The 27,384-nt window shown below is 44.1% G+C and overlaps 1 protein-coding gene across 11 annotated transcripts in view; it reads right to left on the bottom strand.

Moving 5' to 3' along the window:
• APBB2 (amyloid beta precursor protein binding family B member 2) overlaps nt 1-27,384 on the bottom strand; it is a 174,679-nt gene that overhangs the window by 70,394 nt on the left and 76,901 nt on the right. For 5 of the 11 annotated variants that reach the window (XM_066631694.1, XM_066631689.1, XM_066631692.1 and 2 more), the window contains 4 exons: nt 13,591-13,799; nt 9,432-9,494; nt 8,932-9,017; nt 7,140-7,200 (listed from right to left, as the gene is read on the bottom strand). In XM_066631694.1, the coding sequence (XP_066487791.1) occupies nt 7,140-7,200; nt 8,932-9,017; nt 9,432-9,494; nt 13,591-13,799 (419 nt within the window). The remainder of the gene's footprint in view (nt 1-7,139; nt 7,201-8,931; nt 9,018-9,431; nt 9,495-13,590; nt 13,800-27,384) is intronic. The other 6 variants (XM_066631691.1, XM_066631696.1, XM_066631693.1 and 3 more) reach the window with 3 other exon arrangements.

Below are 27,384 nucleotides of genomic sequence, written 5' to 3'. Positions count from 1 at the left end.
ATAATAATACAGGTATTATTAAATCAGGGTAGCCGTCAGACACATTCTTGCAGTTAATACCAAGGGAGTTCACTTTGTGTGTCCTTATTTATACTAAAGTAACACTGGAGTACAAACAGGACATGCTGCCATGCACAGTTCGGCAAATGCTTGATGTTACATTGGCAACCTTGCTGATTACTGTAACGTCCACATAGCTATATGTTTGGCTTTAGAGTGGGTAAAGTTGGGAGCCAAAAAATATATGGCTGTTAAGTATTAAAACATACAGTAACAAAATAATGTGCATAGTGTCCAAAATAGCATTACCATTGTGGAGCCAGTCCAAGAGAACAGATTTGACGTATGTTAACTTTGGCAGCCCCTGCCAAAGCTTGTCATGCTCATAATGTTCCCAAAATTGAATCTGATAGAGAAGCTGTTTGGAGTGGTTTTTCCAACTTTCTTTCTTTTTTTCCTCTCACTGGGTCCAAGTCTCACAAATCACCAGCAAGTAATATTTCCATTGAAATAAAACCTGTAACTACAACTCTAGAAATTCCATAAAACAAGCGGACAAGACAGAAGGAACAATAAAAATTCCTCTTATTTGGTGGCAGATATTTATAGGCTCAGTATCTGAAAACTGTATGACTGAAACAATGCAACTCTGAAAAGGTCTAACCTCTACCTAAAATATGTACAGCTATTTTGTTGGCGCAGACTTGAGAAGCCCCGTGTTGGGCTTTGATGCAGAGATGCACCACCACCACCCATGTTCCCATTACCTTATCTTGTTTACATGTGCACGAAGCAATCATGTCTTGCTTTTATAGGTTGCTATAAACAGAAAGCTTATCGACAGACAAGCAGGCAGGTGGCCTGCACACTAGAGGGGATGACTCAGAGAACATTAACAAAAAGCAGAAAGCCTGTATACAGAATCACAACATGGCTAGTTCTAGGTTTTAGGGGGGGAGCGTTGGCAAACTGCCCTCCATGCGTCCCCTCCTTCTTGGCTGGACCCCAAGAAACTCACTCTGACACCACCATATGAAGGCTGTGGGCACAGATATGTTTTGGGGATGGGCCCTCAAGCAGATGCCCAACAACCCCAGACACTTGTCCTGCCAACAGAGGAGTTAATCAACTTGGTTTTCATGACCTTATTCTCATTATGATTATTCCAATAGCTAGAAAATCTGTGTACAGTAATGACTGGCAAGTAGTCTGAATATGAACAGGTATGAGTCAGATCGCTTGTGCAGATATCACACTGGGTATGCGAACACAGAATTATACAATATGCATGAATCTTAGTGGGTCATTTAATTCAACAGACTGACAAAATTATGGAAGACACTTGTCAAGGAATAGTTAGAAGATGATTGAAATTGCTAGTTGCTTACTACTTTATCAACTTGTCTTGTGGTTTGTTATAAAATTGATGATTTTCTACCTAAACATTTTCCAACAAGATTATCAGACACATGCAAGCCTGTTTTAGTTATTTCCAAATGATCAGAAGATGTTTTGAACAGCAACAAGGCATTACTGACAACAGGATGTGTTAGATACCTATATTTTTGTGAAAGCTAAATCAGAATTTATACTTGATATTCGGGGATGGGGGAAGAATGCTGGAGCTTTCTGTGAAAGTACAACAATCCGGGAGGCATGACAGATTAAATTGGGAAACTTGAATTTATATCCTCTTGGCCTAACAGCCCAATTGTAAAGTGTTGCTGTGCTGGTGTAGGCCCCCTGTGCCAGCTCTCACATGTTGCAGATGTGCCATAAGGCACATTTGCACCAACACAAGGATGCACACAGGCCTGCCAGCACAGATTCCTGCTGCTGCATTGGCCAAACACAGGTAGGCCACGGGGTGGGAGAGGGTGGTGAGAGGGTGTTCTGGGGGTGGGGAGGGTATTTCTGGGTGTACGGAGAACAGAATGGGGGGATGATTAAGCCTGACAGGGGGTGGGATCGGCGGTGGCCACACACATTCTGAGCCCCAATCCCGGGCCTCAGAGCCCTATATGGGCTGCTCAGATATAAATAGCTGGCACAGATCCAAGTAGCCCCATAGGGCAGGCTGTGGCTTGACATGGGTTAAGGGGAAAATATCCTCTTACCCCAAGGCAACTTCCAGTCCATTCCAACCCTGTGCTGGATGCAGCACAGGACACGGGGGCCTGGCTAAGGATTGGGCTGTAACCAGACTCAAAAGGCTATTCTGATGATTTTTTAAAAGCACAAAGCACTTGGTACAATAAAAGATGCTACAGAAATTACATGCAACACCCCTGAAGAACATGAATGGAAGAAGCAAAACTTGTCCACTGATAATTTTGCTACCATCAAAGGTCAGTTCATTAATTACTATGTGATACAAGGATATTAGAACAGTTTTAAAATCCAAATTCTACAATAATGGCACATTCAGTTAACTATATCCAATCTCTAAGCCCCCCCGCATAGTTTAATACGGGGCTTCTCAAACTGGGGCGTCGCGACACCCCAGCTTGCAGGCCCTGCCCCCTTAAGGGGCGGGGGCAGCCTGGAGGCAGGGAGGAGGCAGCGGCATGATCCCCAGGATCATGCCGCTCAGGGGGGATGCAGGGGCTTGGGTACACATACCCAAGCCCCTGCAGCCTCCCGTGGGTGCGGGGAGCCCGGCGCGACCTGCAGCAGGGCTCCCTGCAGCAGTGAAAGTAGATGCGGAGCGATCGTGCCCTGCCTCCGCTAAAACAATCGCTCTGCATCTACTTTCACTGCTGCGGGGAGCCCTGCTGCAGGTCACGCCTGGCTCCCTGCACCCCTGGGAGGCTGCAGGGGCTTGGGTACATGTACCCAAGCTCCTGCAGCCCCCCTGAGCAGTGCGATCCTGGGGATCACACCGCTGCCTCCCTCCGCCCCTGCTGCCTCCCCCCTTCTGCCCACGCAAGAACTTAGTGGCTCTCAAACTCTCTGGGAGAGTTTGAGAACCACTGGTTTAATAGATATGTTTTCAAAGAAAAATAGTCTTTACTGAAGAGAACATTTTTACACTTATCCACAAGGTGGCAGCCACTTCCATTTTGCAAAAAAGAAAAAGCTTCCTAACATTCTTACTTTAACTGGACTTCCGCATGCATTCCTTCCCCTCACCACCAATTTTCTACCGATGGTGGTAGATGAAGTAGAGTTTGCAGGACATTAGTGTAGACAGCAGAGGCAAATATTAAGGACCTTGCACCAACTATTCTCTGGGGAGAACTACAGGACTGGGGAGAATAAGATTAAAGGTCTTGTGCGTTCTGGCCAGGAATTCTTCCTCTAGGTAAGTATCTGTCAACAATTGTCCACAGGCTGATCCAATCCAAGAAAGGGAGCACCAAGATAGGAAAAATGCCTAAGAGCCCAATCCTGGGTTTGACACGCCAGCTTACCACCAGCATGCACTGTCACAAGCATGCCATAAGGCATGTTTGTGAGCTCTAACGCCAGGCGAGTGCCCCTGCTAGCCCAGCGCTAGTTGGTGTTGGGCTAGCACCAGGTGGGTGCCCGGCCTCTGCCGCTCAGCAGTTGCATGGCCCGCCACGCCGCAGAGAGGAAAGGCGGAGGGAGGCGGGTGAAGGGCGGGGACAGGGTGGGGGGAAGCGTGACGGGGAGGTGGGAGGCGGGGAGAGGGCAGGGGGAGGTGTGCTGGGGGGAGGGAGGTGGGACTTCACCAGATCCAGAGCCTTCTCATCAGGCTCGGCACCTAACACGAAGGCTCTTGCTTCACACTGACCTTTTGGTCGGCGGTGAATCGAGTAGCCCCATTGCGGGGCTACCCGGGGGAAGGGGACAAAAGTCCCTTTCTCCCAGGATGCCACCCGTGGCTGCCATGGAAGTGCAGGATGCGGCGGCAGCCATTTTTGGTGTCACCGCAGTTGTGCACCACAGGAGCTCAGGATTGGGCTCTTAGGCAGGTGCACTAAAAGGGCAGGCCTGTCATTCATAAACTTTCCAGACACTGTGTTTTTCTAATCTCCCAATTCACCTGCCTATTAAGGATCAGTAATATTGTAAAGCATATTTTTGAGCCACAGAATTAATGTCTCTAGGGCATACAAACCAAGAAAAGTATCTTTATTTGTAATTCTCACAGCACAATCCTATGCATGACTACTTAGAAGAAAATTCCATTGGTCCGTGGATCTTACTCCTAGGAAATTGTGTATAGGATTGCACTCTAAGAAACAGGACAGTTGCATCTCCATGATCATCAGCAATTCCCTCAGAATAGGCAAAAACTGACTCTCTCCCATGCCACGCTTTGCAAAATGAAACCCGTTTTTCTTTTTGGCCTTTGACCAACCTGGCCTATGGGGTGGTAAGTTGAATAAAACTTACAAATCTGGATCCAGCCAATGGGCAAGAGGGCTTTGAAGTTGACAATCCAAGTTGTATGCCAATTGCTGAAGGCAGACAAGATCAGAAAAAGAGTTTGACATCTATCCAGGGGGGATTGTACTTAATTATTCTCACTTACTGAGCACTTCAGTTGTCTGTGACTTGGGGAGAAGGCATAGAAGAGATGAAAGCCTTTTTGAGATAACTCCCTCTAGCAGTCACGTCCACGCAGCAAGGCTGCTCACTGAAATCAGACGTGATTTTCTCTATTACTCCCCCAAAAACGTGGTGGCACAGAAGAAAGAAAAGACCCATGCTTAATTCTTTTAGAATCAAAGAAGGTGCAGGGGCTAAAGCCTTTCTAATTGACCTATGTTTTGATCTGAGAGCTTTAGTCTTAAATTCCAAATGTGTGGAAGGAACTCTGGCATGGCTCAGGCAATGGACTGAAACCCATGATGCTGTTACAGAGGTTGTAGCTCAAGCAGACCTCAGCTCAGCTTGTTTGGGAGACTGCCTGGGAGCTTCTTGCTCTGAGCTTCTTCCAAAGAAAGAGCAACATACAGGTTGGCCCTCTTTATCTGTAAGTTATACCCACAGATTTGACTCAGTATACCCACGGTATACTGTTGATCCGTACACCCACGGATTTGACTCAGTGCAGGTTCCAAACCCATGCTGGAGGGCCTCACCTGACCTCCCAAACACAACCAGAAGCACCTTCTGGATGCATCTGGGAGTATTTCAGAGGCCCGGGAAGGTCACACACTGCCTCCCTGGGCCTCAAACCACCTCCTGCATGTGGGAGATGGACCCCAACCACGGATTCAATTATCTGCAGAGGATCTGGCAACAGATCCCCTGTGGACACCAAGCTCCAACTGTATAGGCGTAGAAAACAAATAGTCATTCATGGTGAAGGAATAATATGCACATGCTCAGAGACAAGTTCAGCCTTCCCATTCTCCTCCTTACTATTTTTTTTTCCCAGCACTTCTTCTAAAGAGCTCAAAGCAGTGTCCAGGGTTGTTCCCCCATTTTATCTTCACAACAGTTTTTTTAGGTCAACTGTAAGAGACAGTTACTGCCCCAAAGTCACTCAGCAAACCACAGGACAGAGTAGGTATTGAACCCGTCTTCCAAAGTCTTGGTCCAGTACTCAGAACGCACCACCAGGCTGGCCCACCACACTCCCTCTCCAGCTCTTACTATTAAATACCCCTGGAATTCAAAATGTGTCACTGCTAGGCACAGCACCTTCCCTGGCAATTTAGCTAAAATGATCTCTGCAATGGTAAGAACATAAGAAGAGTGCCACTGTATCAGGCCAAAGGCCCATCTAATCCAGCTTCCTATATCTCACAGTGGCCCACCAAATGCCCCAAGCAGCACACAAGACAACAGACATAACCTGTGTCCCTCCCCTGCATCTGGCAATCAGAGGCAGCTGGCCTCTAAAACCAAGAGCTTGCACATACCTACTATGACTTGTAACCCTAATGAACCTTTCTTCCAGAAATTTGTCCAATCCCCCCTTCAAGGCATCCAGGCAAGATGCCATCACTACTTCCTGTGGCAAAGAGTTCCACAAACTAATTACACGCTGGGTAATTTTCTTCTGTCTGTCCTAACTCTCCCAACACTCTCTCAACTCTCCCAATATTCAACTTTCGTGGATGTCCCCTGGTTCTGGTGTTATGTGAGAGGGTGTGGAATGGTGTGTGGAACGGGTGTGGAATAGTGTGTGGATTCCACAATGGTGTGGAAGTTGCTTTTGCTACACAGTGCCCCCTGCATGCTGATGCCCACATTGCAGGACAGCATAAAGAAAATTGTTCAAGGGAAACTGCTACACTCTCTCCTAAAAAGCAACATCAAATTTGTGTAACTTAACTAGTCACCAAGAGGGAGCCGCAAGTAATGAGATTTGCACTGGCCCTCGCAAAGGGAAGAAAGATTAGAAAGTCTTTTGGAGTAATCCACATAAAATTTGGCAGGGTTTTTAATTCTTTGAGCCAATGCTACTGGCTCAAAGCATTGAGCAGATGCAAGCATGGTGGGGTGGAAGGACCAGCATGCAAACTGAACTCAGAAAGCTATGGGAAGCTACAGCACTGCCAAGCAAAAATCGCAAACGCTCTAATATTACAAAGCTAGATTAAGTATTGTTAGCAGGATCCAAATTATTAAATGCAGAAAATCATACACTGAGGCTTTTCTGCTCCCTACAAGCTGCTCCTGAAACTCAGGTGACCCTCCAGAATGGGACATGACATGGCATGAGAAGATGTGTCAAGTTGTACTACAGTGGGTCCCTCTGATATTCAGGAGTACTTTTGAAGTAGTATGAAGGGGGGATAGAAAAGTCCCAGTGTGCACATGAGAAGACTGGCAAGTCAGGTGTTGCATGCAGGAGTGAGTTCTGGGTTCAAGGAACAGGTTTCTTTGGAGCGTGTTCTATAAGAATATGAACTGATGCATCATGTCTTTGTAATTCATTCACTGGATTCTGAACCTTTAGTGGTCATTGTGCTGCTACACTTTCAACCCTTTCCAGCAACCAAAAACTTGATCTCCTCTATACTTACAACTGAACTTATTCTTTTTTTAAAGTGCCCATAAACAACATCTTGGCCAAAATTTACTCCACAATTTCACTTTCAATTTAAACCATGTAGCCTGTGGTTGATATTAGGCTTCAAAACTCAATGAGAACTGAATGCACTGCACACAGGGTTGAACTCCTTAAAAATTCCTTGAATGTTTCACTGACTGACCTTTGCTTCTGGATCACTGTTGATGCTTGAGGAATCATCGTCATCACACTGTGGGGCATTCCTGTGGTGGGGAAAGGATATAATAGTGTTACCCTTAGTGTCAAATATAAAAGAAAATTCAATATGTTCCAGTCAAGCTTTCAGTACTATACACTTTTATCTACCTGACAGCCCAATCCCAACCTGCCCTGGAGCAGGTAGGCTGGCAGGCCTGCGCTAGATCCAAGGCAGGACTGAGACAGAAAGCAACTCAGCTTGGAGCAAAGGAAATTGCTTCCCTTTACCCTGGGTAAATAGGGCTACTTGGATCTGCGCCAATAGGGCTACTTGGATCTGCGCCACCTCAAGAGGCATCACAAATCCAAGCAGCCTAGGGCTGCACCGGGCTGCCTGAGAATGGGGTTAGGATCCGGCATAACTGCCGAATCCTGGCCCCGCCTCCCACTCACAGCCATCTGCCCGCTCCCCCAGGAACACCTGCCACTTGCCCTCCTCCGCCTCGAAACGCCTCCCTCCGCCTCCTCCCTGCCCTCCCCATGCCCCCCAGATGCCTGTATTAGCCGAGCTTGACTGATGCAATCTTAACATGCCAGGTCTGGACCCGGCATGGGGAGGCCAGCACAACTCCTGGGTTGGCGCAAGTGATATGCACTGGCCTAACCCGGGGGTTAGGATTGTGCCCTCAGAGGTTTAGGCTGTATTTTCTTAAGGGTCTCGGTAGCTCCACAATTTTGGGAATCTCAGACCAGTAGTGGCTCCCCTTAACCCACTGAAGGATGAGGATATGGGGTACACAAATAGAGCATCCCAGAGGACTCTGCCCAGAGAACTCATGTAAGCAAGCCAAGTGGTCAGGTCTTTTTTTAAGACACTACCTTCCAGCTGTCCATGATGTAATTCTAGAACAGCAGCAGCATTTTTCAAGCCACTGTTGTTGCACCTTCTCCCCCCGACCCCACTTCCCATCTTTTATTTACTCAAGATTATACCTTCAAATTTGGCATTAATCTGAAATAATACTCTGGATCCATATTTATAATCAATAACGGAAATTAGAATGCTCAATTCATGGATATAGCCTTGCAGTGAAAGTATGTAAATCCACCTCTCTTTCAACATGATGACAAGTACAAGATGATTAATAGCAAGCCTAGTTAGGCTAAAGTAGAAAGCAAGGAGCACACGGTGCTTTTGTTTGAAGGTTTCATCCAACTTCCTTCAACCCTCCTTTAAGGGTCCAGTTTGGCTTCATTGTTCCACTGAATAAAGCATGGCCAGAGTGGGGTTCTTTCATGGTGGTGCCACAACGGAAAAGGTCATAGGTCTCACTATTGCTAATAAGTTCTCTAGAAAGGAAGGTACAAGAAGGCACCCTTGGCAGACAATGTGCTTCTTCAAATATTCTATATCCAAGCTTCTGAGTAACAGTTGCAGGAGAGGTATGCCTTTTTTCAGCTGCAATCTCATTTCTCTGTAACACTGAGCCACCCATGTATACCTCAACGGTTCTCCCTTACTGACTGCAGGAATGTTCTGGGGCCCTACACACCTGGGTGCTGAAGCATGGCTCCATGAAGACCTCCAGGCTCATGAAGCCGACCACCCGCTGATTTCAAGTTATTGCAACAGGTCTGCTATTTAAGAATTTTTTTTTAACAATAGTAATGTAAGGCTGCCATCTTAAGCATGCTTACCTAAAGACACACTTCACTGATATCAATGCAACATGTTTCCATAGAAAACCATTTAGGATTGAGATGTCAAGATACTTAATAGATAAAACCAGTCATACCTGAGTTTTAAAGAGGCATAACGCAATGTTGCTCCTTCAAACTCTTTTAAACTGGGGTCAGGATTCACTGTGGCTGCATGAAGGTCCTGGACAAAAAACAACACCACCACAGCCTGTTAATGCAGGAGTTGAGGCACTTATTCTAAGTTGTGACTTCTGTTTTCAAAAGAAAATAACATTATTCCTGCAAAGCAGCAATACAGTATTTGCAGCTAAGGCACATAAAAGGCATGCATGTCTTTTTCAAAACTACAGTTTAAGTGCAGGTATGGTTTTGTTATAGGTGAGCATTTGCCCTGTTGACTTCGATAAATTCATTCTCTGTGAAAAGATCAGATTTAGGTAGTATGTTTGTGAGCTAAAGATCCCCTTTGGCCGATTAGATATGAGTGATATTCATGAGGATAAACAATAGTTACAGCCATAGCCATGCAAAATGGATTTTAAAAAATGGTTAAAAACAAGTACTGAAGCATTCTATAATCTGACAATATACTTGCCTTCCAAATGTCACTATTAATCTTTCCCCCATTCAGTACAGCAAAATCACTCCATGGCTGTTTCTAGACATATAATTATCATATAGGAAGAAGAACATTGATAAAAAATGGGGAGGGGGAGAGAAAGGAAGGAAAGGAGGAAAAAAAAACACAAGACACCATTGTTAGCATTGATATTTACAGGTTGGGTTAGGGAGCAGATCACCACAATTTTTTTACTGGTTAATCTACAGGATCAGGGTTGGCCCAAGGTTTTATGCAGATTAAAATGTTATTAGCCATGTTCCTCACTTCTATCTTATAGTAGGCTGAGCAGCAAAATAGCAGCAACTTAAATAAGAAAGAGGTGATCAGGACATCATTTGGCTTTTATTTCTTAATGCCTCTCATTTCTTTACTCTGAACTTCCCCCCCTTAAGCCATTTCTACCTAACATTGCACATACGCAACAGGGATCAAATGTGTACACCTGTGCGCTGGGCAGAAATGGGTTAAACTGCATCAAAACCAGGGCAGCTGAGACAGATCAAAAGACAGTGGACAAAAATTAAGATAATCAAAAGAATCATGCCACTTGGATTGCAGGCATTATCCCTGGTTGAAGTATGTATGTGAACTTTGTCCAAACATGCCAATGGTAGCTCAACCCCCAAGACATTTACAAAACTGAAGTCACACTGGAATTTTGGCATCCTAGGTAGTTTCCTTGGTTGCCTCTATGGTTAGACTGGCCCTGGGTACAATGTTATTTGACGGCAATGACAGTAGTGAGGGGAAGAGTGTCTCTATCATCAACTTTTCAAGACAAGGAACTGGGGCAAGGGAAGGTTAATACAAACTAGACAGACAGAAAGTTCAACCTTTCATTATGATATTTAAATGAAAGGACACCACCTATGGAGTTCGACCAAATTGCCTTAGCTTACTTCAAAAAATTTAAGAAAAAAAAAAGTAGGCTTTATCAGCTGATAACTCTCTTACATTTCCAACAAGCTAGAGCAAATTATATAAAAGTTATTGGGAATTTCAGCATAAAAGGGATGGGAGAAGAGTAATGGTGGAGGAAAGTGATTAGTAAGAAAAACAGACACATTTCCTGCAAAATTAGTACCAAAATAAACAACTAATAATATTTCTTTTCAAATACATTAGGGGTCATTAAATCCAACACTTCCTTTCTTCTGAAATCTCTAAAAAGATTCTGGGTAATCCAGAAGATTAAACATTCAACACTGCTGCAACGTCATGCAATGAAATGGATGATTAATTTTTTCACTGTACAGTTAGTTCTCTTTATATGCGAATTCACTATCTGCAAATTAGCTTATCTGCGAAGGGCAGAATTGCCACCAACCTCTCATTATACGTGAATAATGTGCCACTGTATCACCAAACTGGCATTGGTATTGGCCTGTGGAAAATTATCAGACACATTTGTGTCCACTTCCAGACTTGCCCCCATCATCCTGGGCATTCCAGGTGAACGTTCACAACCCTGGTGATGATCAGAGGTTGATGATGAGAGGTCTCTGGAAGGCTACCTGAGGGCTGTTCTGGGACTGAGGCAAGCCAAGGGAAGAAGTCAAGTGGAAGAGGAGGACGAGTGAAACAAACCCGTCTGAGGCCTTGTTGTTGGGCCAGCAATCTTCAATGAATCAAGGGATAGCCAGCACAAAGGAGGAAGCATCAGATGTTGGAGATACTGATGATCCCTCGCTATTATCCAGTCTCATAGATTCAAGATTCTGATTCATAAAGATCATAGAGTGTATGGGAGAGAGGGTCCCCTGGAACCTAACCCCATTTTCCTGATAGGCTCGATGATTCAGTATTCGCTAATTTAGTATCCACTACGTTTTCTAGGAACCTAAACCTAGCAGGTAATGAGAACTGACTGTATATCACACCTTCTTCACCTTCTCCCCATATAATATGAGCAACTTTTGTGACTTTCATGGTTTGACTAACCATACAAAATCCCATTCTCTGAAATGCTTGCTTTGTATCCCTTTTATTATTTTTTTTTAACAACTACAACGTGTAGCTAAAATGGAGTGTCCAAACATTATTTTCAGTAGAGATAAACAAAACAAATTGAACATAATGAGCTCTATGGAGAAGATTAAAAAGCGTTGTATTTGCAATTAATTAATAATTCTTGTTTTGCAGTTTAAAACAGGATACATCAGCTATTAAAAGTTCTGCTTTAAACAATAATATTCAGCTCATTTTCTGAAGCTCAAATTAAGTCATTCCACAATACAGAATGTGATATGCAGTTTTGCTGTTTAAAAATTCTCCTTGGGGAAACTATTAGCATTGAATTGCTTTCCATTCAAAGCTGAGCACTGCTGTTTTGAAGCTAGATTTTATGCACAAAAGCACACAGACAAAAAGAAAAATGTGCAGGATACCAAATAAACAGCAAAATCACTAATTGCTCAGTTTTAAGATGTATTCAAGTGTGTTTGTGAGATAGCCGATAGTTTGCATGAAAATGTTTGGGCCTAAGCCAGCGATTTTCAACCTTTTTCATTTCATGGCACACTGACAAGGTGCTAAAATGGTCAAGGTATACCATCGGTTTTTTGACCATTGACACCATGCTGCTGGTAGGGGGTTCAAATCCCCCAATTGCCCTACTAATAAATGACCATCCCCAAAGTCCCAACGGTATGCCTGCGGACCATCCACTGCACACTACTGTGCCGTGGCAGAGTGGCTGAAAATTGTTGGCCTAAATGTATAAGCGATGGATACTTCGAGGAGGGGCTGAACAGCAAATGTGAAGGAAACCATTTGAATAGGTTGTAAAAGGAAAACTGTTGGGACTAACTAGAATATTCCAGAATTCTGCAAATAATTGAATCTGTGGGGGAAGGCAGCATGGTGCCAAAAATCATTCGTGGGAGTCACACTTGGTCCTTTGTGGGGGAGGGTTGTCCGCAGTTCTTGTCAGAAGGCCTCCCTGATGTGACTGGATATTCAAATCCGCAGATGCTGAGCCCAGGGATAAGGAGGGCCCAGTGTTTAGATATTGATCATATCGCATTGGCAAAGCATGAATGCTATGATCACGTGACTACTTTTCACACCAGCATTCTCTCATCAGAACTAGTGACATGGGAAGTACCGACAGACTGTGGACTGCCCACATTATCAAAATATCCATACATTACTGATCTGGTGTGAAAGCTGGCCATGTAGGATCAATTATGTGAGATAATACGGCCCTCTTTTACTTGCAGTGTCTTTTTTTCCCCCAAGGGTATTCCCTATAGAACAGGGGTGCCCAAACCTGGCCCTGGGGCCACTTGTGGCACTCGAGGACTCCCAATGTGGCCCTCAGGGAGCCCCCAGTCTTCAATGAGCCTCTGGCCCTCCAGAGATTTGCTGGAGTCCACACTGGCCCGACGCAACTGCTCTCAGCACGAGGGTGACTGTTTGACCTCTTGCATGAGCTGTGGGATGAAGGCTCCCTCCACTGCTTGCTGTTTCACATCTGTGATGCAGTAGCGGCAGCAAAGGAAAGACCAGCCTTGCTTTGTGTAAGGCTTTTTATAGGCCTTGAGCTATTGTAAGACCTTCATTCATTCATATAAGTTCATCTTTAATATATATATGTTTATGTAAACGTATGTAAATTTATTCAAATTTTAAATGTAAATTAATTCTTTTTTCCGTGGACCCCAACACAATGTCGGACAGATGATGTGGCCCTCCTGACAAAAACTTTGGACACCCCTGCTGTAGACCAATCTGGCTGTACTTGTTTCTTTTTATTTAAGTGCCCTGAGACTCAAAACAAGAGTGTGGGTTGTCAGCGGATCCATCTGTTTTTGTCCTGTCACTATGTACAGTTCCAAGGGGATCCTAATGCATGGTGACTACAAAAGACACTGTAGACTGGGGAAACAATTGCTGCCTGGCATCACCCTTGGTTCTGCTCTTGTATCTAGCAACATTTAGTGGGGATGGAGGGTGGGTCACATGGAGATTTAACGTTAACCTCATTATTGATCCACTTCCTAATGCATATGAAATAAACTGGTTGAAAGAAATATCAATGTCCTTAGTATTAGTCCACATAAGGCATTATTTATTTACAATAATTTTTTTCCATCTCTCCATGATCTTCAGGCAGGTAGAGAAGATTTACCTCAGTTTCTGGAGTGGGAGAAGGGGTGACAGAACTAAGTGATCCTTTTCTTGAGCCCTGAAGATCTGTTGGTATGGACACAGGACGTTCCCACTGGGTTGTTCCTGTTGGTATGTGCCAGTAATAGATGCCAGCAATATCACTGATCTTTTTCCAGCCTGGTGGTAAGTCCGGATCTGTCTGAAATGAGTGATCACTCCATATATCTGCTGGTAATAAAATTTCAACACCAAGGATTGTTGTTAGCATGTTGGACAATTTAAAAAATTCAGATTTAAATGCTGCAGAAACATTATTAATCTATTGGCACACAAAAAAAGTTAAGGAAAAATCTGCAAGATGCAAATTCACCTGTAAAGAGGACAAGATAGCAGCCTCATAAATACAATTATATCAAATACTCAGAATTGGTATAAAAGAAATTAAAACTATCCTGTTAAAAATCCAATCACACCTAAAAATTCACCTTCAACGCACAGATATTCCAATATTCTCTAACTGTTCTGATAGCAATAAAGGCCATATTTCTCATTTCTCATTAACATTGCCAGTTCTGGTGTACACAAAGGATCTGCACCTCATTCAATTTGTGCAGTCACTCAACTACCAAAGGTGCAGAACAACATCGTTTGTTTAAACAAACCAGGATCAAATTGTGACTTCAGATACACAGTTTGGGAACAAACCACAATTAAAACCAACCATAGCTTCCAGAGCTTGGGTGACAAATGGTGCCATGATTACAATAAACCTGAAAGCAGAAACGTTTGATCTCATCTGATACATAAAGAAAGATGAGGAGAGGGGTTGCCCATTGATAACATAGTTTAAATTACCATATGGACTGGTTCATAGTCATCATTGGGTTGGCCAATAGTACTGTGCCTCTGATTTGCATGCTGCCTTCTCCCATCATGTGCTCTGATTCATTCACTTCCTGGTTCAGGACAAACCTTAGTTTATTTGAATCTACCACTGGACTCACTCTTACTTGAACTGGCAGAATCACTTTAACCTTTGGTGTGTTGCCTGGGAGATACACTCGTGTTGTTATTTAGTAAATGATTTTGCTAAATCTTGGAAGACCTAGTTTACGCATAACGCTGAAATAAGCTGCATAAATCTGAACGCAACTACAAATTACAATCTGCAAAGAATGAGAGGCCTTAATTATTCTTCATACACTGCTTGTTTTAAGGAAAAGATACACGAAATTGTTTCTGGAAACAGGCCAATTTCTAAGGGCTCCCAATTGTTTTATATGGTGCGCATGAGAAAAGGCTTGGTGACATTTCCCCTCTCTAAACAGCACTGTAGATGCAAAACCTTTACAGGATCAGGCTAAATGTTAGAGCTGGAATTCAAACAACAGTACTGTGCAATACAAAGGCAAATGCAACATACTGCTTGCAATGAGTAATTTCTTACAAATCAACTAACCAAAGATGAAAGGAAAATTACATACAATTATTAATGAAAATAGCATAGTATGTTGCAAAACGTTAGAGGACCAAATATGAATGTCTTTGAAGTTCAGAAGCCTCCAGCAGCATTTTGACTCAGAAACAAAAAGCAAAACAGACTTCTAGAAATTTTCAGAGAAAGACAATTTAAAAGAAAGAAGCTACATGAAATTAAATACATACAATACCATTACTATTTAAACAAGGGAACATTGTAAGTGAGCAAGACTCATATAAATTCATATTTACTACATGAAATTTAGGAATGGTGTCTAATGGCCGACACGACCAGCCCGACATGGAGGCTCTGGATTCGATGGAGCAAAGGTCCACCAGTCCCACCTCCTTCCTGCCCCACTCCCTGTCCCTCACACGCCTCCTCTCTGCCCTATCCCCGCCCTTCCTCCACCTCCCCCCTTTCTCCCACGCTCCCACATACCTCTCCAATGCTTGGCAGCCCATGTGACTGTCGAGCAGTGGAGCTCTGGTGGGTCCACCGGCACTGGGGTCTGCAAATGTGCCTTATGGCATGTCTGCAACAGTACGCGCAGGTATAAGCCAGTGCACTCTCCTTAGGATTGGGACCCTAGTAATTCTTTTAAATGAATCACTTTTACTTAACAGTGCATTATACTATACAGGCATTCCCCTGTATCCACAGGGGGTCCCATTTTGGAACGCCCCCCCCCCGCAGATACCATAAACTGGAAATGGTGAATATCTGCCCCCCATCCTCCAGAGCTGAGGAGAGCACTGCTCCCCTCATCTCCAGGGGGTCCTCTGAGCACAGCAGGGAAAGTAATGCAACTTCCAGTTTCACAGAGAAACCATGACATTTTAAATGCCTAATAAGGCACTGAGAGGCCTGGGGAAGCCCTGGAGTCCTGTTATTTTCCCTGCTGAACTCAGAGGACCCTTTAGTGGCGAGGGGAGCAGAGCTCTCCTCACCTCTGAAGGGGGTGCACAGGTGTGTCTGTGCGCATGGGGGGCCTCCAGACCTAACTGCAGATAACTGAATCGGTGGATACAGGATCCACGGAAATGGGGGCCCCCTGTACATTTACTTAACAGTGTACAATAACTCATCCCACTGTTAGTTGTTTCAAAACCAATTCTATATAAATCATAAAGATCCCCAAACTGGTACATTGAATTAAGACTCCTTGGAGGGCTGAAGTTTATATTATCCAGTGTTACTTTGAGAAATACTTTGCCAAATTTAAAAGAAAGGGTTTTGCCCCACCAACAGAGAAGCTATGCACAGCTTCCCAGGATTTGCAAATCTTCAGATTTGCTCTAAAACAGCACCAGGGAACTGAACAAGCAGGCTTTATGGGAGGCCTAGGGAAGTGACTAATGAGCATCCACTGCATCTCAGTGGCCTACACTGAATCTTGGATCCATAAGACGGCAGAAAATACAGTTTTCCGTATTACTATATCTAGCTGACAGCACCAGGCAGGCAGGTAGACCTGAGCTCTGCATTGGGAAGACTGGTAGACCAGGTTTCCAGAGACTATCAGCCCAAACCTATGCATGTCTACTCAGAAGTAAGTTCCATTAGAGTCAATGGGACTTACTCCCAGGAAAGTGTGGATAGGATTGGGCTGTATTTCAGCTGTTGCCTGTTTTGCCCCCATTCTACCCACCCTATTGCCACCCCCCACACACACACTCTGTTTCACCACCTACCACTTTGGGAAGACGCCCAAAATAAACTTTGTACCCCCTGATAAAATTCCTCTCAGAGGCCCTGAACGTAGGATTAAAGTTCCTTGGACTGTAATTCTAACAGCAAGATGGAGGGGAAAATGTATGCAAATGGCTGTATGTTTTGTGGGTTAAATGGAGAACATGACCACCATTTTCTTATTTCCATACTCTATCTTCCAATAAGAGGGTTCATATGTAACCTACTCAGAAGTGAATACAAGATTTACAGTGCATGCCCATGCATGTCTGAATTACATCCTGTGTTGAATTAACTGAAACTTACTCCCAGGTAAGTGCTGCACAGGACTGCAATCTTAAAATGTTTTCCAAATAACTAAAACCTGCACAAGTCATTTTGTCCAACTTCTGAACCTGATGAATACACAGCACAATCCTACACATGTTTACTCAGACGTTAGTCCCATTTTGTTAAATGGAGTTTACTCCCAGGTTAATGTGCTCAGGGCTGCAGGATATTGCAAGAATGGGTATATTCTTTGATATAGGTTGTTCACAATCATGCTGGGTTTTTATTCCTTTGAAGTACAAGTGCAAATTAAAACTTTAGAAAATTCTCCCTCTCAAAAAAGTACACAATCAATTGCTTGGGAGTTAAAAAGTTCTGCTTGCTGCAATTCCAGAGTGTTGTGAAGCAAAATACAAATAACACCCAGACTTCTTTCTAATTTCATATTTCATTTTTCCTCCTTGATTTGGCTGCGCCTGCTTACTTAAAAGTAAGTCATATTGTGCCCAGAGAGAAATACTCATAGTTAAGTATGCATAGGATTACTGTGGAATAAAGAGAGAAAGGGATGATTACCCATTAATGAAACAGAATGCCCACTTTAGAAGAAGTGGCAATGGAGCTGCAGGCTTTGCACAATAAAGATGGTGAGAGAGATGGGAGGATGTACCATCTCGTGCAGGGCCTTCAGTTCTGCTGCTGCTTCTTATGCATGAGTGTGTGCCCCCCCCCAACTCTCTGCTAGCAGGCAAAAGCACCTGCTGGACTGGGGAGCAAAATCGGGTGCCAGGGGAACGCCTACTGGACGGGTGCCAGCGAGATCCAAGACCAGGCGGGAGCCCAAGTCTACCCAGACGGTAGACCTGGGCTCCAAGGCCAGGCAGGAGCCCAGGTCTACCCAGTCAGATGGTCACATTCCAATTCTTGGAATGCAGCAATCTCACCCCCTTCTCTGTGGAAGCTCTTTAAACGAAAGAGGTAACACAGAACATGCCAGAAGTGTTCCCAGCAGTTTCTGCTTTGTTTACAGAGCAGCAAGCACAGAAGGTTCCTTTTGCCCCTCTCTGTTCTGACTTATAGAGCGGCAAGTGTGCCAGGATGCAGGTCTCTTGTTATCTGGTGTGCTCCCTGGGGTATTTGGTGGGCCTCTGTGAGATACAGGAAGTTGGACTAGATGGGCCCTTGGCCTTATCCAGCAAGGCTGCAAGATCAGCGAGAGTGAGTAGTTCCTCTTATGCCTCTCAACAGAGCGGCCCAAACTTACGTAAAATCTAAATTACTGTATATAAGGTGAGGCTTACAAAAGACAAGGGCCTCCTGTATAAGTTATTAGGACGCAACATTTCTTAATAGCCTGCTATTATAAATAGCTATTAAAACCTATGCCAACTGTACTGCCAACAGCCTGAAAGACAAAACGAACCAACTCTCTTCCCATTTATATATATTTGTCTGCTTGTCTGGAAGTAATTACTAATTATAGGCTTCCAAGTGAGTGACTCTTTACAAGCCCGGCTTTAGAATTCACGAAAACTAAGATTTTGGGACCAAGCAACTACCATCCCTAAGAATTCATACACTGGCTTGGATCCAAAGACCTGTGAAATGGAAGAAGAAACAGAAGGAACAATGAGGAGGAGAAGAAAATGATTTAAGGGTGAACTACTGAGCAAGCACTAGCAGAAGTCTTCTTGCAGTGTACAGCCACAAACAAACAGGAATGATGGTTGTATCACACTATGAGAAATACGGGGCCAAAGAAAGATAAAGGTTGCAGAATATCAGCTGTAGATTTTGAAAAATGCCTTGTTCAACAACTTGTGCAACTCCTGAATTTGGGATCACTTTTTCTGCAATGCTCGTCCACGGAAAGCCCAATCCTATGGTAAATTGGGCTGCAAGCTAGAGTCCTTCGCGATAGTGGAATAGAGTTCCATTGTCACAAAATGGCAGCGCACACAGCATTTGGCCTTGTGGCAGCAGATGCCTGATAAGACGCTGGCATCATAAAAGATGTAAAAATCAATTTTCATCACAACTAGACACAGCAAAGTATTATTAAACAGCTGGTTCTTGTGTGACCTCTTTCATTCCCTTTAGCTTGACGTATACAATTTTGTCTGAATTTTTGAATGAATTTGTTGAAAAGAACAATCGTGATAAGACAGACCAATTCTGTTTGCCTTAAGCAGCACCATGAAAGGTGACAGAATGTTTCAACAATGTTCTATTCTGTATACACAAATCCCCACAGTCACCTACTAGTTATATTGAAATGGCAATATACTACAAAAACACAATATTCACAAAATGAACCCACAGGGAATGTACTTAGGGACTAGCTGGGGAAAAAGTGAAAGTTATAATAAAACTGAATAAAATAATATATTGCTGCTCTATAACTCTCTCCTCCAACTGTCAGACTCTACCACTGAACTGATTTATAGAGGCCATAAACTCCATTCCATAAGGCAAGCTCCGATTCAGATGCTGAATTTGGTAAGTTGATGAAAGCAAATTTGGGAATTCAATTTGTATTTCAAGATGTGATGGTTTTACTACAGTGTATTCCAAAAATACTCTGACTTTCTAAAACAAGATGGATATTAGTTTGCTACTATAATTTGATGGTATAGTAAAATAATATGTTGAATTTGTTAGTCATTGGTGTTAGTAAAAAAAATTACAATGAACTTCTTTCTTTTTTACTGCTCTCCTTTTACTGCTTTTTATACAGAGGAAAGGACAGCAAATCAAAAAGTTCCATAACATGAATCATTGCTTGGCCTCAATTCACTTAGACAGAGATAAAAATTGCAGTAGGCAGCAGTATCTCTTATGGCATGATTGACCTGGAGGTGCAGTAAAACGGAGCCAATTTTCTCTCCCATTATTTTGCAACTTCATGAAGATATCTTTTCCTGTATGGCAGACATCCCAAGGCTGTTTTACAAGGTCAACAGTCACAAAGCAGAAATAGCCTTATGGATGGCAAAAAAATATGGTTTTGGTATCTCTGATCATCATGACTTAGCATCACTTGGCCATGACAGCACTTTATACAACATCCATTGCACATTCTTCCAGGATGCAGGAAGACTGAACTAGTTTTCAAGGTACACTTGGAACAAGAGGTTTGAAACAATACAATTAAAAGTGCCAGTAAGACAAAGAAGAAAGTTCATAAACTTGTTAGAGCAGAGTTTGAATCCTGCTTATGGTTGGCTGCTTAAGTATGCTCAACTTTCATTGACTGAGGTTGCAATCCTACCCACACTTTCCTGAGAGTAAATCTCATTGAACACAAAGGGATTTATTTTTCAGACATGCAAAGGATTGGCCTGTTAGGCTGCCTAACTATGTGCAGGACTGCAAGCTAAAGCAATCTGGTAGATGACAGTTACTGTATAGTGAATCCAACGAATGAATACACACAGAATGCAATGAAATGTTTAAACAAAAAGATAATATCTTTAACACAACAGAAAAGACAGAGAAATAGAAACTATTACGACGACTGCTGGAAGATGCTAGGTATTCAAAAATAGAAATATACATTTTTTGGGATAAAGCTCAGAAACTGCAAAGTATTGTGCTAAACTTAAGGGCACAACTCAGAATTCACACACAAGCACAAAAAACAAAAACCCACAAGAAGGTCTTTAGGCAACAACTAGGATTCAAAAGGCTACTTTAAGTCCACCCATGAGCAAAACAGCAAAAACAGAAAATTAGATTTACAGTTTTTTGGTTCTTTTGTTGTTGCTTTTTAAAATCCTGGTCCATAATACAGTAATCAGAGTTATTGATTCAGTCAAACAAGCCCTGTTTCAGGTATTGCCTTCTTGTGTACAAGGAATACATGGCTGGGGGCAGCAGCAGCATGCTGACAAGCATGCTCTGGCATTAATGCACTCTTATGTCACCTCCCCACTCACTATGTGTACAGCATTTGTCTGCAGCAACAAGCACTGTATTTAGGAAGAGATCATCTCTATGATATGGGAAAAAAGGAAACCAAGGTGCCATATCACAGGGAGGATCTCCCCCACACATAGTGTTTGTTGGTGCAGATAAACATTGTAAGCGTGGTGGTGAGTAGGGCATGTGCACGTGGCTTAGCAATGAGTTGGCGCTGAAGGTGGGGCTTGCTGACACGCTCCTGTTTTCAATCACATAAGCTTTTTACATCAGAAATTAACAGGGCTTAAAAGAGGCAGAATAAATCAGAATTACCTCTGCAAAAACAGTTCGTTCCAAAAGTACAAACACCATTCACAAAGTTACTCCTCCCAATTTTTCATTTTAACCTCCTTTAACAATATTTCAGACACAACTTAGTTCAGTGTAATGCTGCCTGTTAAGTTCATAGTCAACTACTAAGACTTTCCCCAAGGTTCGTTAACCATGGATGAGACTGAACTGTTATTATGGCAGGAAGACAAGAAGGGTCTCACATTATTATGAAGAGCATAGGAATATAAATACAGATGAATAACCTGAAATTAGAAAAATTAAATCCTAGACTGAAGAGGTTTTTTCCTCTGCCTTCCATCACGAAGATTCTCTAAAATTACTATGAATGGCATAGATGATGTAGGAGCTCGTTCTGGCATAAGAAAGGGACAATTTCCTAAATCTAGGAGCTCTCATCTACCTTTCTTGATCTGTGACTCACATATTTTTAGTAGCCAAAGGGAGATATGAAGGCAAAAAAGAGATGTTGTATAGATGAGACAAACATACACAGTTAAAATTTCTTTGAGAAGAATACTTCTTTTTTTAGGGCACTTTTTTAGGGAGTTGTAAATGGCCAGGCGTAGCATGCAGGTGATGAACACAGGCCAACATCAAATATTTTTATTTAAAAAGATTCCCACTGCTTTGCATGTGCTGTGTCATCATAACAAACAGTACAAACTACTCTCATAATTCACAATAACGATGGTCAGCAGGAAGTCCCTCTTGAGACTCACTGTAAGAAACATGAGCGCTACTGTCACAACTAAGATGAGGTGAACAACAAAATCAGCAGGACCAATAATTGCTGTAAAAAACCAACAAACCTGACTAATTTTGGCAACGTTACTCAACAAGGGACTGTGACAAGCAGCCAAAATCTAGCCACTTAGAATAGCCCTCCTTCACAGTATGCAATTGGTTGTCAAGACAACAGCATCCTCTTCCTTGCACACTTCATCCTGAAGAAGCCACAAGCTGGCTAAAAAGCAAAGAAACAGAACCAATTCACTCAGGCTCCAACAGCTAATGATGCTTACTGAAGTTTGGTGCCTTAAATGAAAGCAAATTAAAACTTTTCATATATACTTAGGCAGCCATTTTCAACCTTTTTCATCTCATGGCACACTGACAAGGCACACTGACAAGGTCAAGGAACACCATCAGGTTTTTTTACGATTGACAAGGCACATCATGCTGCCAGTGGGGGGCTCACATCCCCATTGGATCTACTAATAAATGATCTTCCCCCAAATTCCAGTGGCACACCTGTGGACCACTCATGGCACACCAGTGTGCCATGGCACAGTGGTTGAAAATGACTGACTTAGGGAAAGCTCTGTTAAATAATAAATAAAAATGGTGCACATTTGTATCATTTTACAGTACATGATTTAATCAACACCACCTTGGCTGTGCAGCCACAATCATTATTCTCATTACTACAGATGGGGAGCTAATATAGACATGGTAGCCAGACATAGAAGCTCTATTTATTTGTTCTCAAAATGGTGCCAATGTACCCACATACGGTTCTCATGGATGTGTGCCTCAAAACCCCACTCTTCACTGATATGCTCCAAAGCCACATTCCCACTGTTTACACTGAGTAACCTAAGAAAGATCTCTTCCTGAGTACAGCATCAGTTCCTTCAGACAAACACTGCAGGTATGATGGGGTACACTGTAAACCAATCATTGGAGAGCAAATAATTTGGGTTAGTGGCTTGCCCACAGTCAGCTAAAGTAGCATTCAGACTTAGGATTCACTTTTAACCTCAACTTGCAATAGATAAGAACATAAGAAGAACATAAGAACAGCCCCACTGGATCAGGCCATAGGCCCATCTAGTCCAGCTTCCTGTATCTCACAGCGGCCCACCAAATGCCCCAGGGAGCACACCAGATAACAAGAGACCTCATCCTGGTGCCCTCCCCTACATCTGGCATTCTGACTTAACCCATTTCTAAAATCAGGAGGTTGTGCATACACATCATGGCTTGTACTCCATAATGGATTTTTCCTCCAGAAACTCGTCCAATCCCCTTTTAAAGGCGTCTAGGCTAGACGCCAGCACCACATTCTGTGGCAAGGAGTTCCACAGACCGACCACACGCTGAGTAAAGAAATATTTTCTTTTGTCTGTCCTAACCCGCCCAACACTCAATTTTAGTGGATGTCCCCTGGTTCTGATATTATGTGAGAGTGTAAAGAGCATCTCCCTATCCACTCTGTCCATTCCCTGCATAATTTTGTTTGTCTCAATCATGTCCCCCCTCAGGCGTCTCTTTTCTAGGCTGAAGAGGCCCAAACGCCGTAGCCTTTCCTCATAAGGAAGGTGCCCCAACCCCGTGATCATCTTAGTCGCTCTCTTTTGCACCTTCTCCAGTTCCACTATGTCTTTTTTGAGATGCGGCGACCAGAACTGGACACAATACTCCAGGTGTGGCCTTACCATCGATTTGTACAACAGCATTATAATACTAGCCGTTTTGTTCTCAATACCCTTCCTAATGATCCCAAGCATAGAATTGGCCTTCTTCACTGCTGCCGCACATTGGGTCGACACTTTCATCAACCTGTCCACCACCACCCCAAGATCTCTCTCCTGATCTGTCACAGACAGCTCAGAACCCATCAGCCTATATGTAAAGTTTTGATTTTTTGCCCCAATGTGCATGACTTTACACTTACTGACATTGAAGCGCATCTGCCATTTTGCTGCCCATTCTGCCACTCTGGAGAGATCCTTCTGGAGCTCCTCACAATCACTTATGGTCTTCACCACTCGGAAAAGTTTGTTGTCGTCTGCAAACTTAGCCACTTCACTGCTCAACCCTGTCTCCAGGTCATTTATGAAGAGGTTAAAAAGCACCGGTCCCAGGACAGATCCTTGGGGCACACCGCTTTTCACCTCTCTCCATTGTGAAAATTGCCCATTGACACCCACTCTCTGCTTCCTGGCCTCCAACCAGTTCTCAATCCACGAGAGGACCTGTCCTCTAATTCCCTGATTGTGGAGTTTTTTCAGTAGCCTTTGGTGAGGGACCGTGTCAAACGCCTTCTGAAAGTCCAGATATATAATGTCCACGGGTTCTCCCGCATCCACATGCCTGTTGACCTTTTCAAAGAATTCTATAAGGTTCGTGAGGCAAGACTTACCCTTACAGAAGCCATGCTGACTCTCCCTCAGCAAGGCCTGTTCGTCTATGTGTTTTGAGATCCTATCTTTGATGAGGCATTCCACCATCTTACCCGGTATGGATGTTAGGCTGACCGGCCTATAGTTTCCCAGGTTCCCCCTCTTTCCCTTTTTAAAAATAGGCGTGACATTTGCTATCCTCCAATCTTCTGGCACCGTGGCCGTTTTGAGGGACAAGTTGCATACCTTAGTCAAGAGATCTGCAACTTCATTCTTCAATTCCTTAATAACCCTTGGGTGGATGCCATCAGGGCCCGGTGACTTATTGATCTTTAATTTATCAATGAGGTCTGAAACATCTTCTCTTTTAACCTCTATCTGACTTAACTCCTCGGTTAGGAGGGGCCGTTCGGGCAGCGGTATCTGCCCGAGGTCTTCTGCCGTGAAGACAGATGCAAAGAACTCATTTAATTTCTCTGCCATCTCTAAGTCTCCTTTTATCTCCCCTTTCCCTCCCTCACCATCCAGAGGGCCAACCGCTTCTCTGGCGGGTTTCCTGCTTCTAACATATTTGAAGAAGCTTTTATTATTCCCCTTAATGTTGCTGGCCATGCGTTCCTCATAGTCTCTCTTGGCCTCCCATATCACCTTCTTACATTTCTTTTGCCACAGTTTATGTTCCTTTTTATTCTCCTCATTAGGGCAAGACTTCCATTTACGGAAGGAAGCTTCCTTGCCCTTCACAGCCTCTCTAACTTGGCTGGTTAGCCATGCGGGCACCCTCCTGGATTTAGTGGAACCCTTCTTTCTTTGCGGTATACACCTCTGCTGGGCCTCTATTACTGTTGTTTTAAGCAGCCTCCATGCACTCTGGAGAGATTGGACTCTTTTTACCCTTCCTTTCAACCTCCTTCTAACCAGCCTCCTCATTTGAGGGAAGTCCGCCCGTCGGAAGTCAAGGGTTTTTGTTAGAGATTTGCCTGGTATTTTTCCCCCAACGTGCACGTCAAAACGGATCGCAGCATGATCACTGTTCCCCAATGGCTCAGTAACGTTTACATCTCTAACCAGGTCCTGCGTACCGCACAATATTAAATCCAGAGTCACCTGTCCTCTGGTGGGCTCCGTGACTAGCTGATCTAAGCCACAGTCATTTAGCACGTCAAGAAATCCGGTTTCCTTATCGTGACCAGAACACAAATTGACCCAGTCAATATGAGGATAATTGAAGTCCCCCATGATTACAACCCTGTCCCTCCTTGTCACCTCCCTGATCTGTTTCCTCATTTCAAGGTCCCCATCAGATTTCTGGTCTGGAGGACGATAGCACGCCCCCAGTATTACATCGCTGCACAAGCCTGGTAATTTAACCCACAGAGATTCTACGGTGGAGTCGGACCCACCTTCAATCTCTACTTTGCTGGATTCTATCCCTTCCTTAACATAAAGGGCCACCCCACCTCCAACACGCCCCTGCCTGTCCCTCCTGTAGAGTTTATAGCCCGGGATTGCGGTATCCCACTGAATCTCCGCATTCCACCAGGTTTCCGTTATGCCCACTATGTCAATATTTTCCCTTGTCACCAGACATTCCAGTTCTCCCACCTTTGCTCGTAGACTTCGGGCATTCGCATAAAAGCATTTATACACGGAATGCCCCAGGATGGGCTGCTTATTTGCTCCTTTGTCCCCGCATCCTCTCATTGTGCCAAACCGTCTATCACATCCCATCACACTACCTTTCCCAATTTCTTCTCCTACCCTGCCTTTGTCTTGTTGTTCTCTAACCTCCCCATCCTCATCCCATAGGGATGAGGAGTCCCGAACCGGATGCCCCTCGGCTCCTGTCGGCCTTCCCCCAGGGATCAGTTTAAAAGCTGCTCTGCCACCTTTTTAATGTTATGCGCCAGCAGTCTGGTTCCATTCTGGTTCAAATGGAGCCCGTCCCTCTTGTACAGGCCCCGCTTGTCCCAAAACGTTCCCCAGTGCCTAACGAATCTAAACCCCTCCTCCCTACACCACCGTCTCATCCACGCATTGAGACCCCTGATCTCCGCCTGCCTAGCTGGCCCTGCGCGTGGAACAGGTAGCACTTCAGAGAACGCTACCTTTGAGGTCCTGGCTTTCAGCTTCCTGCCTAAAAGCCTAAATTTGGCCTCCAGGACCTCCCAGCTACACTTGCCCATGTCGTTGGTGCCGACATGCACCACAGCCGCTACCTCTCCCCCAGCACTGTCTACTAGCCTGTCTAGACGAGACGTGATGTCCGCAACCTTCGCACCAGGCAGGCAAGTCACCATGCGGTCCTCACATCCGTCGCAAACCCCCCTCTCTATATTTCTAATAATCGAATCCCCCACTACAAGAAGCCCCCGACCCCCCTCCCGCCGAGGAGTATCCCGAGTGCGCTCGGATACGGGCCCATCCCCTGGAGAAGGGGTCCCCCTTGAGATATAGAACCTCAAGGACCATCTCCCTACACAGTAAGCTGAGCATAAGAAAAGTCATACTGGATTATTCCAAAGGTCCATCTTTTCCAGATTTCTGATTCCACAGTGGCCCACCAGCTGTCTCTGGGAAGTCCACAAGCAGGAGAGAAAGGCATATGTCTGTTCTGCCATTACTTCTCTGCAACTAGTACTTCAGAGGTGTACTGCTGCTGAATCTGGAGGTGCAGGTCTGTCCTCCATATCCTATGCAGGTGCCAAATCCATGATGGATGGGTGAACCTGAGCTCCCAGATGCAGCTGGAGGTTTTCTGATGCCCACAGAGGATTCTTTTTTTACAAAAATGGGAAGTGCGTTTTGGGCACCTCTGGAGGCCAAGATCTCTGCAGGGCTCAGAAAGGTCCCTGGAGATGCCAGTAGGGCACTTGTAGAAAGGGACATCTCTGGTCGTGTCTGGAGGTTCTATGAACCAGACTCATGGGTTTCCAAATCCGTAAAGGGTCTGGGAACAGATCCCCCATGGATCCCAAGGTCCAACTGT

The sequence above is a fragment of the Tiliqua scincoides genome, chromosome 6 (assembly GCF_035046505.1).
Source record: "Tiliqua scincoides isolate rTilSci1 chromosome 6, rTilSci1.hap2, whole genome shotgun sequence".
Classification (NCBI taxonomy): Eukaryota; Metazoa; Chordata; class Lepidosauria; order Squamata; family Scincidae; genus Tiliqua; species Tiliqua scincoides.
The sequence above is the reverse complement of the archived record's forward strand: the minus strand, read 5'-3'. Positions and strand labels throughout refer to the sequence as shown.